Source organism: Coenobita brevimanus, chromosome 34 (assembly GCF_032717465.1).
Source record: "Coenobita brevimanus isolate Jiangsu-jjx chromosome 34, ASM3271746v2, whole genome shotgun sequence".
Lineage (NCBI taxonomy): Eukaryota > Metazoa > Arthropoda > Malacostraca > Decapoda > Coenobitidae > Coenobita > Coenobita brevimanus.
Genome location: NC_136987.1, coordinates 25,506,402 through 25,527,087, shown reverse-complemented (window position 1 = coordinate 25,527,087; position 20,686 = coordinate 25,506,402). Strand labels below are relative to the sequence as shown.

At 41.5% G+C, this 20,686-nt stretch overlaps 1 protein-coding gene across 1 annotated transcript in view; it reads right to left on the bottom strand.

Annotated features, from left to right (window-relative positions):
* LOC145396034 (sulfotransferase 1C4-like) overlaps window positions 1-19,992 on the bottom strand; it is a 29,802-nt gene extending 9,810 nt beyond the window's left edge. Inside the window, exons 1-8 of the mRNA XM_080269498.1 lie at window positions 19,817-19,992; window positions 17,973-18,116; window positions 14,456-14,612; window positions 12,609-12,735; window positions 11,985-12,263; window positions 10,342-10,397; window positions 9,334-9,406; window positions 8,214-8,264 (exon numbers count right to left, since the gene is read on the bottom strand). Coding sequence (XP_080125624.1) covers window positions 8,214-8,264; window positions 9,334-9,406; window positions 10,342-10,397; window positions 11,985-12,263; window positions 12,609-12,735; window positions 14,456-14,612; window positions 17,973-18,116; window positions 19,817-19,992 — 1,063 coding nt within the window. The remainder of the gene's footprint in view (window positions 1-8,213; window positions 8,265-9,333; window positions 9,407-10,341; window positions 10,398-11,984; window positions 12,264-12,608; window positions 12,736-14,455; window positions 14,613-17,972; window positions 18,117-19,816) is intronic.
* Between the last annotated feature and the right edge of the window lie 694 nt (window positions 19,993-20,686).

Sequence of the window (20,686 nt, the reverse complement as noted above, 5' to 3'; positions counted from 1 at the left end):
AGCTTGTTAAGAAACGTTTGTATCTAAAATAATATATGAAACAGGGCAGTGTTTTGAAGGGGTTAATATTCACTTTGATTTTGTTTGTGATAACATGGAGCGGTGAACTGAACCATGTGAAGATGACACAGGTGCAAAATTTAGTGTGGGTTAGAATGAGAGCAATTGACGACAGATGTGTGTGAAGGTGTCTGTATAACAAAATAACACCCACATCTGCAAGTGTGTCTTTATATCACAGTGCTGTGAATTCGTCAGATGGAAGTAGTATACCTTCACTTGCATATTTTGTTTCATGAAGAGATGAAATAGCTTCGTTCGAACTTGAATATTGTTCACGTACTATACTGTGCTTTACTGAAATCGGTTACTCAGCGAAGTATTTCATTTGGGCTGAAGACGTGAAACGCGCTGTGTTTCTTAATGCAAGTATTACAATCTTTCTGCACTAATATAACGGGAGGCCAGTGCTAAGCTGATTAAATTATCAAGAGGTGGCCACAGTAATCTAGTTTACATATCCCGCGTCCCGAAATATTACTGACGTGTGTTTCCAAGCTTTAACTTTTTCAGAGCGATTACAGTATGATTACTTTTTTATTACATTTTCTTGCTCTCGTCAGACGGTTGTATGCAGTTTCGGATGGATAATCAGTTATGACGTAATTAATGAAATCTTTGTCTCATCCCCTCAAGTCCAAAGAGTTTATTCTAAGGGGACTGAAACCGTCCAGAGAGAGCAGCAGCAAAGTATGCCGTTGGACTGAAAGGTTGAAGTAACGGTACAACACTCCTAGGCAGAATTAAATCGTCTATGGCTAGGTTGTGTATAATTCACATTTCTTTGTGTGAATGAATTGACTCCAGGAGCCAAAAGAACGTCGTTTTCTGTTAATTTTTGTTATATTCAGTTCAGACCAGATTCTTGGAATTGAAAGTATATATTCCGTGTACATTAAATACACGAGAATGAGAAGACTTTCGTAAGTTCAATGAAGTGAGTAGTCTGGAGGTAACAAGGATAAACTAGGGCAGTTAATAGTATCAAAGGAATAAAAGACTCTATGTATAATTAAGACAATATAATCAATGCAAGGGTAAAACAGTGCACTGTAATCCAACATTGATACAGACTATGATTAATCATTCAACTCGGCAATACAATGTGAGGCTTTATGTACAGACATTTACCGTATTTCACGGTGTTGCCTTTGACAGTGTCATATCAATTTAAGCATTACCATAATGATTTTTTCCTTATATATTTATAAAAAATCACTGAGTATGTTTAATGCAAAAAGTGGTAACTTATCGGTCCTGGACACAGTAACATGCGGGCTGAATAAAAATATATGGCGTTTGCTGGAATGGAATGCTTGAGTTGCGTCGATCATAACCAGGTTGATGGTGAAGTAGGTATATTCAAGCTCCTATATGTCACTCAGCAAATAAATAACTAAATAAATAAATATAATAAATATAATCAAAGAATTTTGTGTTATCTGAAAGAGAATAATGAAGTTTCTATCATGAGAGGGTCAGTGTACAATTACTTAAACGGGTATTCTTGCTTGCATGAATTTTAATAAACCCGTATATAACTGACTTTCCTGCAAATTAGCGGTAACACTACAAACTGTGTAAATAATTAGTAATACCACATGACCTGAATACGAATATACGTCCTGATGGAGAGGGACGATGTTGGAAGTTTTAAAGAATCCAATTTCTCAACATTTCCTGAGGAAACTATTGGAAGTTAATAGACAATAAATCTTATTCTCGTTGGTACAGGAGACTTACTGGCACCGCTTCTTTACCTGTTTTTACAGCTGAATTCATTGATTACTTCATGATAGTTCAACTCAATATGCTTATATACAAAAAGTAAGGCTGATCCATTCAGTCTTTGCTCCGACATGGTGGAGAGCAGGTATGACTTCAGATACTTTAAGCAGCTGAATGACCGTTCACTTGTAGCAGTTGTCACCGGAAGTGTTGCAAAGATATGCAACAGTGTTTCAGTGTTAGGATACGTGCCAAATTCTTTGCAGACATTCAGAGATGCAACAACAGATTTTGGTCTATCTTTCTTCTCCCGATTCTTTCATGTGTTTTGCTATCTGTAGTATTCTGCTTCCAACTCCTCTATGCTACCTTTAAGGAATTTTATTGTATATTACAGGTGCTTCATGTACATCTGGGAATGCTTACTTACACAAAGGGAAAGAAAGAGATAGCATAGCTTCTGCCATGAAGAATGCTTTGAAGTGAAGCGCTCATTCAGCAGCTGTAATATTGTATCAATATAAGGCAAAAAAACAGCTCGTTTGTGGTAGGAGTATGCTTCTGCATCACCAGATTCAGTGGGGGATTAGACCGGTACTGTTGTCGGCCTACACTCCTTGGGGCTTGAATCTCTCTTCCACACTTTTGTTAACAGTCGCAAACAATCTTTTGAATGTATCATCATTCCTGTACATTTGCAACACATCTATACAGTCTTTCACACTGTCAAGAGCTTGCACTAGATCCATTTCAATACCTTGCAGTTTTTGTGACAGCGGTCTGTTTTATATACGTAGTTAGGGCCGCAGATATGTAGGCCTACTGGGACAAAAGAGGGAGGGGGGGGGCATGGCTGAGTGCCCCTTCCCCCCTGTATACACCACTGGTATTAACTGAATCTTGAAAGATAATTAACCCATTCTTTGCCATTTTTGTTTCAAAATTATTCTTGCTCTCACCAGACGTTGCTATTCCGCTTAGGCGAGACTGAACTGGAGGAGTTAGATGCAACGTTCATTAATCCCTTCAGTGCGAGAAGTATACCCTAAGCCGAATAATAGTCATGTGGAGTAGGGGGGAGATGGTTTATGTTTTTTATTCTTTTTTTTTTTAAATAACAGAAGAGAGGCAGAGGAAACAAATGAGTGAAAAAAAAAATCCATACACCAGATTACTCGTGTCTTTCATTCATAAAATATCTGTAACAGTTGGACTTGAACAGCTGTAGGTTGAAGTTTGGAGGGAAACAACTCAGGGGAAGCGAGTTCCAGAGAGATGCAGTTCGGGGAATGAAAGAATTCTGATAGGCAGAAGTTCTGCAATATGGCTGAGTGACATTCCAGTCATGAGCGCTACCAGATGCCCGTGTAGCACGAGGGAAGGCATGGAGAGGTGGCACAATGGACGCAACTTCGTCTGAGCATTTGCCATAAAAATATCTGTAAAATAATGCAAGGGAACTAACATTCCTTCTTACTTGTTTGGGAGGTAGTTTATTAGTAATAGCAGGGTTATTAATAATTCCAGCAGCTTTGTTCTGAGTTTTGTCTAGTTGTTTTAATGCGACCTCTCCACATCCATTCCACAAGGGTGAGCAATATTCAAGCTGAGAGCGCACATGACCCTTATAAATTAAAGGTAACTGCTCGTCAGTGAAGAAGTAACGGACTCTGTACAATAATCCAAGTTTCTTTGTGGCGGTTTTAGCAAGTAATCTGACATGAGAGGTCCAGCTGAGGGCATTGTTAAGTGAGACGCCAAGAATTTAAATACTTTTAGAGATGGGAACATTAGTAGCATTGAAGGTAATATACGAATCTGGCAGCATTAGTCTGTTAGTAAATTGTATATATATGGTTAAGCATTACATGAGACAAGGTTGATTTGTCCACATTCACTGATGGTAGATGAGTCTTGATTTATGGAGATGGCTGTACTGAGTTGAGAGGTAGAGATAGCAGACTCTGTAAATGGGTGAGTGTGAATGAACTATGAAGTGTTGAGTCATCAGCATATGAACGGATGGGATTCTGGGTGACAGATAAGAGATCATTAATATGAACCAGGAACAGGGTTGGCGCCAGAGCTGATCCTTGTGGCACGCAGACATTAATTGAATGGAAGGTACATCATCTACTTTTACTCTTATTTTTCTGTTGTTGAGATATGAGAAAAGCAGAGGGACAAAAGACGTTAGTCCATAGCAAGGGAGTTTGGACAGCAGGGAATGGTGCCATACTTTGTCGAAAGCTTTAGAAATATCAAGGGCTATTGCATGAGTTTCTCCATGTAGGTCGATTGATTGATGGAAGGTATGAGTTAGGAAGTTGAATACGTCAGTGGTGGATCTTCTGTGGCGAAAACCATTTTGTCTATTACTAATTAAGTCGTTGGATTCAAGATGTTTAACTATGTGCTTATCAATTAAAATTTGAAATACTTTACCAAGAGGAGATGTGACAGCAATTGTTCTGTAATCAGAGAGGTCAGAGGAACTTCCTGTCTTTGGAATTGGGTGAATTGTGGCTTCTTCCCACGAATTACGGAATGAAGAATTACGAATGCATGGTCTGAATAATTTAGCTAGAACAGAGGCAGCTTCTGGGGAACACTTCTTCAAAATAACTGGAAAAATTCCATCTGGTCCTGGAGCTTTGTTGGTACGTATAATGTCTAGGATGGATTTTACGTATCTTGTCTGAGTTTTAAGTGGAATAATTTCGGAAGAGTCAAGTTCTAGTACTGTGACGTTCTGGCTGACTTCCTCTATGGTAGAATTTCTGGCAAATGTACTGGCAAAGGTATCTGCTTTCCCACACGGGTCATTTGTAATGTCATCTGAAGACTTTAGTGGGGGAATGGATGATGACTTGTTAAAGTTATTATTGAAAGAATTAACCAGAATATTCAATTGTCATTAGGATTGTTAAGTAGTTTTGGTGCTTGATTTTGAAGAAAGTTTGATTTAGCGAGATTTGTTACATCTTTTGCATGGTTTCTAACAATTTTAAACTGAAAGAGTGATTCAGATGTTTTTGATTTTAAGTAAGAGTTTTATGCTAATGACTTTTGGGCTGTTGCTCTGGCACAGTTGCTATCAAACCATTTTGGAGAGTTCGATCTTTTAGCGAACTGTTGACTTGGTATAGATAAATCCATACCAGCTAGTACTGAGTCGCAAATGCTCATTGTCATACAAGACGAGATGTCTATCCAATTCATCTCTCAATGCTGGCCTAGGTGTGTGGCGATCCCACTGCCAAGCATGTGTGGTGCAAGCAGTTTCATATTTCCTAAGGTATAGTAAGCAAGATGAAGCAGTTCTGAACTTGTTTCGTTTGTATTTATTTATATATTTGTTTAATTACTTTCTCATCGTTCAGATTAAGAAATATTACAACTATTTTTTTTGGCCTCTTTTAATCCTAGGGGAAAATTAAGAATAAAAGTGTTCGTTTACATACATTTAAATCAGCTTTAATTATCTCCAGACAAATAAAGAACAATTACATCTTTCTTTACAGTATACCGTTTTTATAAAGGAAGGAAATACTTTTTCTGATATTTTACCACAATAAATGTAGGAAAAAATATAGTGATGCTGTGGCAGCACAAGGCATAAATAAAAGTGAAGTACTGTAGTATTTGTACAAGGTAGGGCAGTGGATGTTGGAGTGGCCCTAATGAGAGAGGCCAGTGTGTGGAAACTCCCTATACTGTTGTTTGCTGATGATACTGTGTTGTAAAGTAAAGACGAAGGGGAGCTGCAAGGCTTGGTAGATGCGTTTGGGAGTGTGTGAGAGAAACGGAATTTAAAGGTGAATGTAGGAAAGAGTAAAGTTATGGTCTCGAGAGAAGTGAAGTCCGTGAATGTACAGTGAGGTTAGATGATGAGGAAATGGAAAATGTGAATACGTTTAAGTACTTGAGTAGTGTGATGAGTAAGGATAAGGAGGAAGTTTGGAGAGTGAAGTGCTTGAAAGGGTACAACAAGGAAGAATGGTTGCTGGTTCCTTGAAGGCAATGATAAGAAACAGGGAAGTGAGCATGGAAGTGAAAAAGTCATTACATGACACTATTGTGATACCAACTCTGACGTATGGAAGTGAAGCTTGGACGTTGTTGGAGGGACATAAGTCAAGAGTGGGAGCAGTGGAAATAAGTTATTTGAGAGGAGCTTGTGGAGTCACATGGAGAGACAGACTGACAAATGAGGGTGTGAAGAAGCGTTGTGGTGTGGATGTGGATGTGATAGGAAGCATTAGGAGAAACACACTGAGGTGGTTTGGCGATGTGGAGCGGATGGAGAGTGAGAGACTGACGAGGAGAATGCATGTGACTGAGGTGGAGGGGGAGAGAGGGAGGGGAAGGCCAAGGATGAGATGGAGGGATGGAGTGGAGAGGTATATGAGAGAAGGGGGTTTGTGAATTAGGAGCGGGGCAATGAAATGGCGGGGGACAGGGTGACGTGGAGGCGATTTGTTTGTGGCCACCCCGTATAAGGGATTAAGGCATCTGGCAATAGATAGACAGATAGAAAATCTGCTGACTCGGTTTTGGGGTCGGCGACTCCCGAGGGAGGTGGGTGGTAAAACGCAATACTGGGAGAGAGACTGAACGGCTTTATTGCTGTTATTGTTGTTTACAACAGCTGGACTGGACTTGCCCAGGCATACTCGGAGAGAGAGAAGAGAATGGGATAGACAGATCCACTGAAGGCAACCTGCACCACGTTTGTTAACAGGTAAGTATTACTTCTTCCTTGCTCCAACACCCACCACCACCCAAACCCATCCCCCCCACCCCTCTCAACCCAAATCACGTTTTTGTACCCAGGACTCGTGAAACGAAAACGGGTGTTTTGTTTTGAGCGGTGTGTGTGTGTGTGTGTGTGTGTGTGTGTGTGTGTGTGTGTGTGTGTGAAAGAGAAGTTTAAACAGTTGTAATCTGCTTTCAATCAGAATTGGGGGAACGGTTGAAGGACAGAACAAGAGGAATGTTCTTGTCTTTCAAGAACAATGGGTCAAAGATGTAGGTCACGGGGCTGGGTCAAACGTTGATTCAGCAAAATCAACGTCAACAGTTTTTATCCAGTTATGACAAAACTTGGAGGAAGAGCTGAGGGTATGGCAGGAATTGGGTGATTCAGTTTTGAGAACACTCATTGAAAGATCAAGGTCACAGGTCAAGGTCAAATTTTCGATTCGGATGTGTGATGGTTAAAATAACTCAAACAGTTGTAGTGTCTTTTTAATCAAGCTTTGCTGAATGGCTGAGGGTGAGGCACGGTATTGCATTTTTGTTAGAACTATGTCATATTTATAGATCATGGGGCACGGTAAACTTTAAATTTTCATCCGATTTACACCACTTGTGAAAGTGGTAAGACACGAATAACAGGGTGTGATTATGAGCACAATCAAAGGTCAAGGTCACAGGGAAAGGTCAAAGGCCATATTTACAAGACAGGGTCAGCTCAGAGTTCTGGTATCATTTAAAAATTTTTTTTGTAGAAGCGTTAAGGGTCAGATAATACAGAATATTCATAAACTCTAACAAAGACTTTATTTTGTAAAATTCATAAAAATTTTGATCAGAGTAATATTAACAAAAAAAGTGATAGTAGCAGAATAAACTACAAATATACAGAAATATATAATTAGTCTTCAAAGTATTAAGAAAATATTGCCACAGATATATAGTATAGCAAAAGTTAATATATCCTTTATATAGGAAGCTTTGAACTCATGAAACAACAGCTCCACCATCAAATCAGCCTACTGTTCCACTGCGTCTAGTTCATGATCAAGCACGTGTTACTTTCTTCCTGACATTTCACACCAAAAAGGATCATCTATTGACAGAGAAACATAGCAAGCCTCTCTCAGCTATTCCAGTGCATCTACTTCACACTTACAGCATACACTGTACATCACTTTCCTCCCTGATGTACAGTACAGTACCACAGATTGTCTATGAGCAGAGAAACATACCATACCTCTCTCAGCTATTCCACTGCATCTACTTCACAATCAGGGAATGTCCATCATATTGCTCCCTGATACACACTATCAGGGAAAATCATCTAAGGGCTTAGAAACATGCAGCTCCAGTTGCCTGTTTACTAGTCCACAACATCATACCAAACACACACGAACACAACCCACGAGGCAACGACATTATAACCAAACCTTTTCACCAAAGATTGTCTACCCCATAAGGCAATGCAACAGCTTGAAACACACCTCACCTCTCCCACACACACAACACACCATCACAATGCTCCAGGAACTAAGCAATGAGATTAACAACAAAATTTGTACAGAGAAAAGGGAAAACTGGAAAGCCTTTGTAACAATACTTTGTCACTCCACCGACACCTCTAGACTCTACAAAATATTTAACAATACCACTAAATCACAAACATGCACGTCCAAGACCCACGCCATCACCTCCAACACCCAACACATCATTTCCTACAAAGAACAAGTGAACATTCTATTAAATCACTACAAAACATAAGTCACAACACACAGTCTGAAAAACAAACCTCTCAACATAGGCCGTCCTTTCCTCTCGATCATAGCGCAACCCCCTTCGCTCCAGAACAGACACTTAACATCATCAAGAAAAAGAACCCTACAAGCACAGGGCCAGATGGTATCAGCAACCTGTACCTAAAACATTAAGGACCACAAGGCATCCAGACCTTGACAAACATCAGCAACTACTCATATTCACACTGCAGCATTCCCAGTATTTGGAAACATGAGACAGTCACCACTATACCTAAACCAAACAATGACCCGACACTCCCTTCTTTGTACAGACTCGTAACACTACTTAGCACACCATCCAAAATAGGTGAAAGTCTCATTCTCAACAAAGTCATTCCCCATATCCCCGTTGCTCATTCATGGTACAGATTCAGAGCAAAGCATTCTACAAACAACATAATGATTATTCTCAAGGAACTAGGATCCAATGACATCAATTCCACGACATCAGCTCTGAGTACACTTCTCACAACAAATATGTAGTGCCGTAGATGCCATCCCGCAATGCAAATTAATCACCAAGATAATGAAAATGAACATGGAGAACAACACTAAATGCTGGCTTGCCAACTATTTATCTGGTGAATAAGCAAATGTTACATTCCACGGCAAGCCATCATGAACAATAAATCTCCCTAATAGAGTGCCACAGGGCTTTCTACTCTCACCCATACTATTCGACCTGTACATACTTATTCCCACACCCCAACCACCTACAAACATTGTCTCATTATGCAGATGACATCACCACAATAACCACACACTTCGTTACAGATACAGACTGCACACTGCAGCAGGACTTCCTCAACACACTGTAAACTTGTGTGGACAATAGGCTGAAGATTGACCCAGCCAAATACAGCACCACAATCATCATCAGCAGTAAACATGACCACAGGTACTCCCTCCACATCACACATAACAATGTACATGTGCCACACACACCCTCTATTAAGATCCTTGGAGTGACATATAACACTGGACTCACCTTCAAGGGCCATGTACATCAAGAAGCGGTGCATCCACAGACTCAATGCACTAAGGGCAACTATAAGGCCACACTTTGGGGAACAAAAAGAAGCACTCTCCTTACTCAACAAACATTAGATGAGTAATGTCATATGCCTTCCCAGCATGGGCTCCCATCCTATCTAATGCCCACTACAACATCTTGCAGATCATACAGAACAACGCTTTATGCATCACCACTGGCTCCACCAAAATCACACCAACAGATTACTTGCAATCTGAAATGAAAGTCTTCCCTGTCAGAAACTACCTCGATATGAGGGGCACACGATTCTCTGCAGCAGCCTTATCCAATATACAACACCCCTGTCCTTCTATGAAAGAAACGCACACACCTAGGCACATAAAACACTCACCACACAAACATTATCAAACCCTCTACAACAATATCCCACCTCCAGATATTCCAACACTAGCAATGAAAAAACACCTACCTACTGTATTCATGTGCAGGGCAATACAACACCTCGATCACAACACTATACTACAACCCCCTCCCCTCCGGGCATCCACGCATCGGAGGTGTCCTTAAATTGAGCTGATTGAGATCACTTAGCTTCACCCAGCCCTCCTTAATTAATAGCTTATTAGTGAGCCTTATCTATGGAAATACACACCAGGCTTCTCAGCATTTGAACATTGGCCAACAGAGGAGAGTGGGAAGTAGAACACGTGTAATGTTAAGTGAGCTTATATACTTGGGTGTACCTAGGTGGCACCTTCCCGACTGCCTTACTCCCCATCTCCACCCATGCCTGGAGAAGAATAAAAGATACATGTCAATTTTTGCAATAAACAAATCTCTATTGTTGTGGTTCAGTAATATCACAGATCATTGTCTTTGGCATAAATTTTTCATCATAATACTAACTCACGATTGGCCATGAAGTGTCAGGAGTGGAAATAAAAGCATAAAGTAACAACCTCATACTCAAATCATGCACAAGAAAATTTGTGAGTATGGTACCTGGAACTTGGCCTTCATTTGGGGAGTGAAGTGATTGACCCAGTCCCCAGTGGCACCTGTAGGGAGAGAACACAGGATGAACACTGAGAACACTGCCACTGAGAACATACAATACTTAGTGTAAATTCACCTGATGAAACTGAGCCACTCCTACAACTTGAAAACTAAGTCGCAGTTGCGAGAATTTAGATGAAATTTAGTAATGAGGTGGACATGAGCCTCCTTCATTAATAGTTAAATTGACCTTCCAATCTGACTTCACTTGGCCATCAACTGAGCTGCAAAGGGTTATGGATCTTTGTCAGGTAAAACATGCTATTTCACCTTTATCTGTGGGCTCCCCTTAATCTCACCCAGCTTATATCTACCTATTTCTAGTAAAGGGTGGTCCATATATTACACAATGGCCCGTATTCTTGTTAGTTAAGGAAGGTCCCTAACACCTTTTCCTAAGTGGTTTGTTTATTACACTTTACTGTACTCTTCAGTGTTAAATAAATACGTCCAACACCACCATACTCTGCAAAAATAACATACAAAAGGACAATAACCAGCCATATCCCAAAATATATCATTAAGTCTTCTTTAACAGTTATTACTTCCCATAAATCTTTTCTTTTTATCGATCTATAGCCAGACGCCTTAATCCCGTAAGGGGTGCCCACAAACAAATAACCTCCATGTCATTATGTCCCCTGCCATTTCGCTGCCCTCCCCCCAGCTCAAATCCCTCTGTCTTATATACCTCTCCACTCCATCCCTCCATCTCATCCTCGGTCTCCCCCTCCCTCTCCCTCTTTTTTACTTTTTTACTACTTCCCATAAATCTTTACATCCTTAATACTTTCCACTATTTTGCTTTCACTGACTGCACGATTGATTAGTAGTTTCATGATGAAGCAAAAATCTCTGCTTTCCCCATACCAGCAGACTGAGCCAGGACCACACGATACAAGGGTGCAATATACCATCCATCTTGTGTATCGTTGTATGCCCAGCTTAGCATACTGTAACCTGGTCATTCAAACCTGACATGCTTAACCTACTTTGTCTCACTGGCTTGCATCCATTAATGAGGTGAGTGAAGATGATAATGTCACGACAATGATGATGATGAACACTACGACGAAGACAGAGATGATGATGATGATGATGATGATGATGATGATGATGTAACGACAATCATGATGAACACTACGACGAAGACAGGGATGATGATGATGATGATGATGACGATCGTGATGATGCTGACGATGATGATGATGTAACGACAAAGATGATGAACACCAAGACGAAGACAATGATGATGATGATGATGATGATGATGATGATGATGATGATGATGTAACGACAATGATGATGAACACTAACGCGAGGACAGGGATGATGATGACAATGATGATGATGAAAATGGATGACGACAATGACGACAGACGTTGATGATGCTGGAAATGAAGGCAATAATAATGATAACGATGCCAAAGGTGACAATGACGATGGACGATGATGATGATGATGATTATGATGGTAATGAAGGCAATAACAATTATAATGATGACAATGATTTGATGACTGACGATGATAAATAAAAAGAGGATGATTAAGATTATGATGACAACAACAACGACGCTAATTAAACTCACCCTTCCTCACAAACTCAGCCTCTCCCGGCACCATTTCAGGATATTCCGGGATGAGACTGAGGTTAGTGGCAGGTCTGGTCTTCATGTTGGCAAAGCTGGAATGCTGGGCCACCTGCAGCAGCTCGTCTTCCGTCAGGCCTGTGGCGAGGAAGTGGTCCAGGCGCTGAAGTTCCCTCAGCGGATCCTTGTTCATGTCTTCGTAGTATAGCCAGAGGAGGTTTGGGTGGGTGCGTTTTGCCCATGCCTCGCTTAAGTGACTCCAGTATGGCCCTAACATAACTGTGAAGAAGAAGAAGAAGGAGAAGAAAAGAGAGAGAGAGAGAGAGAGAGAGAGAGAGAGAGAGAGAGAGAGAGAGAGAGAGAGAGAGAGAGAGAGAGAGAGAGAGAGAGAGAGAGAGAGAGAGAGAGAGAGAAGGAGAAGAGAGGGGAGAAAAGGTGAAGGTGTGGGAGAAGAAGAAAGAGAGGCAGGGGAAGGTGGAGAAGAAAAAGAGGAAGAAGAGGGATTAATGCACTTTATACCTATCAACTGGATTATAATCAACATCAATCAGTTTATTAATTTCTGCAAAGTCCCATTCTTCATTCTCTCTCTCTCTCTCTCTCTCTCTCTCTCTCTCTTCTTACCTAAATCTCGGCACCACAAATCCAGGAACTCTTCCAGGTCGCCCTTGAAGTTCATTGACTTGAAGAGTCTTTGAAAGTGGTAGTAAGACACACACACGTCACCCGGATGTCTAGCCACATATATCACCTACGAATGAAAATGTAAACCATCATCATCATCATCATCATCTTCATTTTCATCTCCACCATTCTTATTTCAAAAGATTATTTAAACGGCTTAAGTTCGTATTTGTGTAGTACGGTAGAAACCAAAACAGATTAAAACAAGACGCGGTGCCAAGGAACAGCAACCCCGTCCCTGTGAGTCATTTTAGTGCTGACGTATAAACACAACTGGATATCTAGTCGTAGATGCCACATACCAAATTTGAAGTAAACCAGGTGAAAATTTACGATTTCATGGTCATTTGAAGTTTTAGGTCAGCCCCACCTGGCACTGAACCCCTTACCGCTAACTGGGGGGTGACCCCCCATAATGTAATGAGGCATGTTATAGGATGTAGATTTGAAAGACGCACCTATAGGTTTTAGTTTCATGTCAATATGACCAATTTGAAAAAGTTATGGCGAAAAAACGATTTTTTTTTTTTTTTTAGAGGCCCACAGCCTGGGCCTGGGCCCAAAATTTAATCAGGTGATCAGAAGGTCACAGCCCTTCATCCCTTTGATTTTAGTTAAAATCGCACCAGTAGTATACCCAAAAAGTTGTCAACATAAAGACAAACCGAGTTAAAGCAATACCCGTCCCCAACACCCTCCGGGCCTGGGACTGGTAACTAAAATTTTCAGAAAAAGAGAGAGAGAGAGATCAATTTAAATTAAAACTAAATAGCTAATATTATCGTGTAGCCACAAGGAAGCTTCGCTCTAACTCTCAGTGGTATAGAAGTATGTCTAATATAAACAAGATCTGAAGACCCTAAGGCAGCGTTTCTTAACCTTTTCCGACCTCAGCACCCCCCTTGTAATAAGGTCTCAGTCCAGCACCCCTCTACATCTGGTTACTGGGACTGGAGATCCTACACTACTGCAGGGTTAAAGTAAAGTAAAATACTGCCTGACAGTTTATTTTATACTGTATCCAAAAAAAAAAAAAAAAAATCAAGGATGCCAATACTAAGCAAATCCAGTAAGAAAAAATATAATGCAGCATTTTCCAGCACCCCCTAAAATTGATTTCAGCACCCCCTGGGGGTGCTAGCACCCCACGTTAAGAAACGCTGCCCTAATGTATCTTTTTGTATAACATGAACAAGGGACCTGAAGACAAAGGTGTCGAAAAACTCAGATGTAAATTTTACGTTTGTCTCAATAACTGGCTAACTGCATGCTAAACTGTAGCTATATTCCATTCAGATCATAAGAGGGACCAGAGCTGTAGATCCAGAAATGTATATCTTTAATACTTCTGTGGTTTTCTCTAGAACGTGTTGCAAAGAAAAGACTGAGCAGATTTGAATTCTCTACTAGGCTAAATGACAAAATATTATGCTAAAGTTATACACAAAGCCTTTTCTAAAATAGGATTTTCATCCAAAAATCCGTATCTCAATTAGTTTCTGAGATATTTCAATTTAAAAGAAGCAATTTTTGAATAGAAATGAGTATATCACCTTCAAAAATAGGTCAAGGTCATATATATTTGGCAAAGGTACTTGGGTAACCCTAGGCTACCTTCATGTGTAATGTCATCAAGATCGAAAAGAAAATTGCAAAGAAAAATAATACTGACGAAAACATGAACCGTCGCCATTTATATGGCGAAGCTTAATAAGGTTTATGCCTCCAGAGAGAGAGAGAGAGAGAGAGAGAGAGAGAGAGAGAGAGAGAGAGAGAACTTCACCCACCTTACAGCTCTCAAGAATGGATGGCTGGAGAAGCGAGAAGGGTAGATGGGTTTGGACTATTCTAGGAGAAGGAACGGACTCAGCACGGGCCAAATATACCCCAGTGGTGCTCGGATCCTCGTCTGGATGTTGTTTAAAAAAACTGTCAACCAGAAAACTGGGCCGGGGAAGATCTGGATGGTAAAATGAGTCACCACTGAAAAAAAGATGGTTGTCAGTCTCTCTCTCTCTCTCTCTCTCTCTCTCTCTCTCTCTCTCTCTCTCTCTCTCTCTCTGCTGTTTGTTCCACTCTCATTATCTATTCATATGTCTATCTATCTACCTGACTCTCAGTCTGCTTTTCCCTCTCTGTCTAATTTACCTGTCTATCTATCTGTCTGTCTGTCCCTCTCCATTTATCTAATCATCTATCTGTCTATCTGTCCATCTATCTATCTATCTGTCTATCAATCTACCTGTCTGTCTGCTTGTCTCTCTCTCTTTAACTAGTCATCTTTCTACCTGCCCCTAAGTCTCTATCCATCAGTCCATCATCTATCTATCGATCTATATGTTTCTGTCTATCTATCCCCTGTTAACCTATCTGTCTGTCTGCCTGTCCATCTATCGCCTGTAAGAGTACTGAACAAGGGTAGCACTGGACAAAATAATTATACTGTCCTATTAGGAAACTCTCTCTCTCTCTCTCTCCATCCTTTACACACCACTTCTTCATGACTAGCGCCATATTCTAGTGATAATAATAGCTCAGTGGCAGACAATGACAATGCTGTGGCTGTACATCCTTTACATAGCACTTCTTCGTGACAAGCACCATATCGTAATGTTAATCTATTATACCCCAGCAGTCAAGATGGGGAGATGACAAATTTAGGCGAAACTACATAGTTAGATCATACTAACTATACTCTGTTTACTCTAACTTGGCATAAAATTGCCCCTTCTAACTAGAATGTGGAGTTGTAACAGGAGATGAACACTAGAATATGGTGCTAGTCACGAAGAAGTGCCGTGGAAAGGATGCCGCACCGTGGCAGTATATTATTCTACCAGTGAATTATGGGATATAAACTGAAAAAGGATCAAAATATCCACCTACACTCCCTTCACTTTAACTTGGCACAAATTTCCGTCCATACGCAGCTTACTTCTCGTAGTTCAGGGGCAGAAAAGGGCAATTCTACGTCTCTACTACTTTTATACAGCCCTTCTTCGTGATCAGCATCCTACTGTAGTCTAGTATTAACCCACTGTTACAACTCAGCATTCACGATGGAAAGACGGCAATTTTAGGCCAGGTTGTGGAAAAGGATGTAGAGCCGTAGTATTGTCTTATTTTCCAGTAAAAGAGTTAACGAAGGCTGTATCTGACCACTCCAGTTCCTAACGTCTATATCAAAGTAGTAGTAGTAGTAGTAGTAGTAGTAGTGGTGGTGGTGGTGGTGGTGGTGGTGGTATGGTGATGGTGGTATTTAGTAGTGGTGGTAGCAGTAGTCGTCCTCTTTCCGTTCACCATTCTCCTTTCGGGGATAGGGAGGGATCTGAGGGACATTTGTATAACCAGGCAGAGGAGTGGCCTGTCCATTTCAGTGCCACCGTGAGAAGGCGTCCCTCACTATACATACTCAATGGAGGACACAGGAGACTAAGCAACACTTCTTCCATTACTATGATGTTTACGTGTTAGTTGACAGGCAAAACAAATCGCTAAGGGAAAGGCGTTACGTAGTCCTGATCAATGAGAATATGGCTTGAATCAATGAAAAATCAAAAGACATAAGAGTACAAACAAACAAGAAGCGGTGTCAAGGCACAACAAACCCGTCCCGGGCAGTCATTTTACTGCTGACGTATAAATACAACAGAATATCTAGTCAAAGGTGTCTCACACAAAATTTGGAGTAAATCAGGTGAAAATTTACAATTTTATGCCCATTTGAAATTTTAGGCCTGAACCACCTGACATTGACCCCCATACCGCTAAGTAAGGGGTGACCCCCCTGATGTAATGAGGCATGTTATAGGATCAAGACTTGAAAGATGCACCTATAGGGTTTGGTTTCATGTCGATATGACGAATTGGAAAAGAGTTATGAACAAAAACTATTTATTTTTGTTTTACATTTTGGGGCCAACAGTCTGGGCCTTGGCCCAATTTGGCGCAAAATTCAAGCAGGTCATCAGAAGGTCATAACTCATCATCCCTGAAATTTTTGTGAAAATTACACCAGTAGTTCTCGTGTAAAGTTGTTAACAAACAAACAAACAAACAAACAGGCAGACAAGCCGAGTGAAAACAATACCCATCAAAGTAGTTTACATTCAGATGAACCTGGAATACCACAACTACTACTACACACCACCACCACCACCGCTACTGCTACTTCAACTTCTACTACTACTACTACTACTAGCTACTACTACTACTACTACTACTACTACTACTACTACTACCACCACTACTACTACACACCACCACCACTACCACCACCACCACTACCACAACAATTCTATCTATCTATAGCCCGACGCCCTAATCCCGCAAAGGGTGGCCGCAGACAAAACGCCTCCAAGTCACTCTGTCACCCACCATTTGACTCCCCTCCCCCCAACTCACCCCCCCTCCCTCATATACCTCTCAACTCCATCCCTCCACCTCATCCTCGGTCTACCCCTCCCTCTCCCTCCCTCCACCTCACCTACATACACCCTCTTAGTCAGTCTTTCATTCTCCATTCTCTCCACATGTCCAAACCACCTCAGTGTATTTCTCCTAATCTTTTCAACCACATCCACATCTACCCCACAACGTTCCTTCACTTCTTCATTCGTCAACCTGTCCCTCCACGTCACTCCACATGCTCCTCTCAAGTAACTCATTTCCACTGCTCTCACTCATGACTTGTTCCCCTCTTGCAAGGTCCACGCCTCGCTTCCATACGTCAGGGTAGGGATCACAATACCATCATGCAGTGACTTCTTAACTTCCATACTCACCTCCCTATTTCTCATCACTGCTTTCAGTGTACCAACAACCTTTCTTCCCTGCTGTACCCTTTCACGTACTTCATCCCCCAAAGTTCAATTACTACTATTATTACTATTATTATTATTACTGCTACTACTAATGCTAATACTACCGCTGCTACACAGTACCACCACCATTACTACTACTACTGCTACTACTACTACTACCACCACCACCACCACTTCTACTACTACTACTACTACTACTACTACTACTACCACTATTACTACTACTACTACTACTACAACTACTACCATCGCCACCACAATTACTACTATTATTGCAACTATTACCACCACCACCACCACCACTACTACTACTACCACTACTACTACTACCACTATTACTACTACTACTACTACCATCGCCACCACAATTACTACTATTATTGCAACTATTACCACCACCACCATCACCACCACCAGCACTACTATTATTACCACTACTGCTACTACCAGTGAAGCAGAATCAAGTGATGTTGGTGCCTACTCAAGGAAGGGGGATCGCTCTGTGACTAGCGTGTTAATGGCTGTGGTGAAGTCAAGGTCGTGCGTCATACACCACACCATCTCCTGCGTCCACGTCGTGCCGCTGCGGGGAAACGACATCACCACTACGTCATCTGGCCGAAACCTGGACAAGAAAAATGAAAATCGTAGGAAAATAATCGTTTCATACAAAAAAGATAAGAAAAAAAGAATGAGCTGAGTGGCGCTGAGAGTTTCCTATCGACAAATTTGCAACTAAGGAAGAGAACGATGATAAGGCTGTTTTACGCGTACAAATCCGAGAATTCCTTAACCCAGCGTAACGTAATGATAAACTGAAGCTCACTTACCTCCCTCCCCACGAAATTAGGAGAGACAGAGCACAACTAGACTCCGAGAGTGTAGCACAGCCCTCTTCCAATAAAGTACCTAGTTGTTGTAGGGCACTTATATGTAACCCGAAATCTTGATGGAATATCTTTAGGCTTACATCTTACTTGAGGATTTTTTTTTTTTTTTTTCTGTTTTGGACCTTCCAGGCATGGCACGTAAAGAATAAAGAAGAAGATGATGATGAAGAAGAAGAAGGAGAGAGAGAGAGAGAGAGAGAGAGAGAGAGAGAGAGAGAGAGAGAGAGAGAGAGAGAGAGAGAGAGAGAGAGGAGACAAAAGCTCTGACATTTGAAGAACCACGTTAAAACTCAACTACATATTTACTGTAAAGAGTAAAGTTAGTCACCACTAGTCATATGTTCTTTAGATCACTGATTCTTCTCCATCGCCAGAAATACTGTATGTCTTATTTTCTTACACATCACGGTGGTAGGTAGGTGGTGGCGACCATCATCCACTCACCTAATATAGTGCTGCTTACATCCTCCTTCACCTTTATCATTCATTTTCTATGCTTGCTGTCCTCTCTTCCTATTTCTCCCATCCTTCCTGTCACTTTTATTGTTACTCTTTCAACTTCAGGTGGCTTTAACCTGAGTGACAAGCCTAATGGTTTCCTTTAACCCAGGAAACCATTTACACTTCTGAGTGACAACCATATAATCAAATAATGGAGTGATGTGCTGCCCTCTATGATGCCCCTGTTAACTGGGTGGAGAGGTGTTACTTGCCTGCGGTTAATGGGTCTCCTCAACAACCTACACGTCACGGTGAATGAAGGTGGGGACGGGGTAACGGATGGTGGATGTGTATTGGGGATGAACTGAAGGTGGAGTGGGGAAGATGGCAGGATCAATGATGAGGAAGATTTAGTTTGGATAATACTGCTTCGGGTGAGGTACATGAAGTAGGTCTGATTTTTTTTTTTTTCTTAAGCTCCCTTTCCTTGGGGCCCAGCAGTCCTTCAACGTATCATACACCTCCACATGTCACCACTTCGACGCTAACACCCTCCATCTATACCGAATACATGGTAGAGCCACCGTCTATACTGAATACATGGTAGAGCCACCGTCTATATTGAATACATGGTAGAGCCACCGTCTATACTGAATACATGGTAGAGCCACCGTCTATACTGAATACATGGTAGAGCCACCGTCTATACTGAATACATGGTAGAGCCACCGTCTATACTGAATACATGGTAGTGCTGTTGCATACAGGACTTGGTGTATTGGTTTTAGCAGGGGTGTTTTTATGACATATCGGCGGGTCTTATGGTTGACCAGTAAGTCTGCTTTAACGAAATTCATAGCCTTACACCGTTTCCTGCACTCCCCCCTCCCTCTCTCTCACCTTGAATGTGTGTGTAAAGATCATCGACTCACTTCTCTCCCCCACGTCTCTCTCTCTCTCTCTCTCTCTCTCTCTCTCTCTCAAATCTACTCACCTGAACTGGGCATATTTATCAAGGTACAATCTGCAATGCGGTTGCAGGAGGTACCGCCCTTGTCCAACCTCCACCAGTCCCTTATCAAAAGATCCGAATTTCGTCTGTACTTCGTGCTGGATCTTCGGGACCAAGGGGAAAGTCATCACGGGGCAGGAGTCTCCGTTATCAGCCATTATTTAGCACTGTAAATGTAAATAAGAGTTTAAGTATGAGGGATGTATTACAGGGAATAGCACTGCACTTGTAATATATCTGGTGGTATCTTTTGCTTTGCAGGGACTGAAGTGTATGACGTTGTGGGCGTGAGTGTGTGGCACTGTGAGTAAGGAATGAAGAGAAGATGCAGGATGGTGTGGGCTTCAGCGTGTGTGAGTAGGAAATGAATAGGTGATGCAGGATAGACACTAGTAATGCTGTCAGTGGTGAGGGAGTGGGTGTGTGAGTAGGGAATGAATAGATGATGCAGGATGGACACTGGTAACGCTGTCAGTGGTGAGGGAGTGAGTGTGTGAGTAGGGAATGAATAGGTGACGCAGGATGGACACTGGTAACGCTGCCGTTGGTGTGGGCGTCAGTATGAGATATGAGTAAGATGGGAATAGATGATGCAGGATAAACAGTGATAACGCTGTCTGTGATGAGGATGTGAGTGTGAGTAGGGAATGAACAAATGATGCAGGGACAAGTGATGCCGGAGGCGGTGGCTCAATCGGTAGGCAGGCGGCCTGCAGTCCTGATGAACCCAGGTTCGAATCCCGGCTGGGGCAGGGAACAGTTTAAGGATTTGTATTTCCTAAAATCAGACTTTCTTCATCTAAAAATACCCCCGTGTCACGGGGTTTTGTAGATTTACGAATTAATAATGCT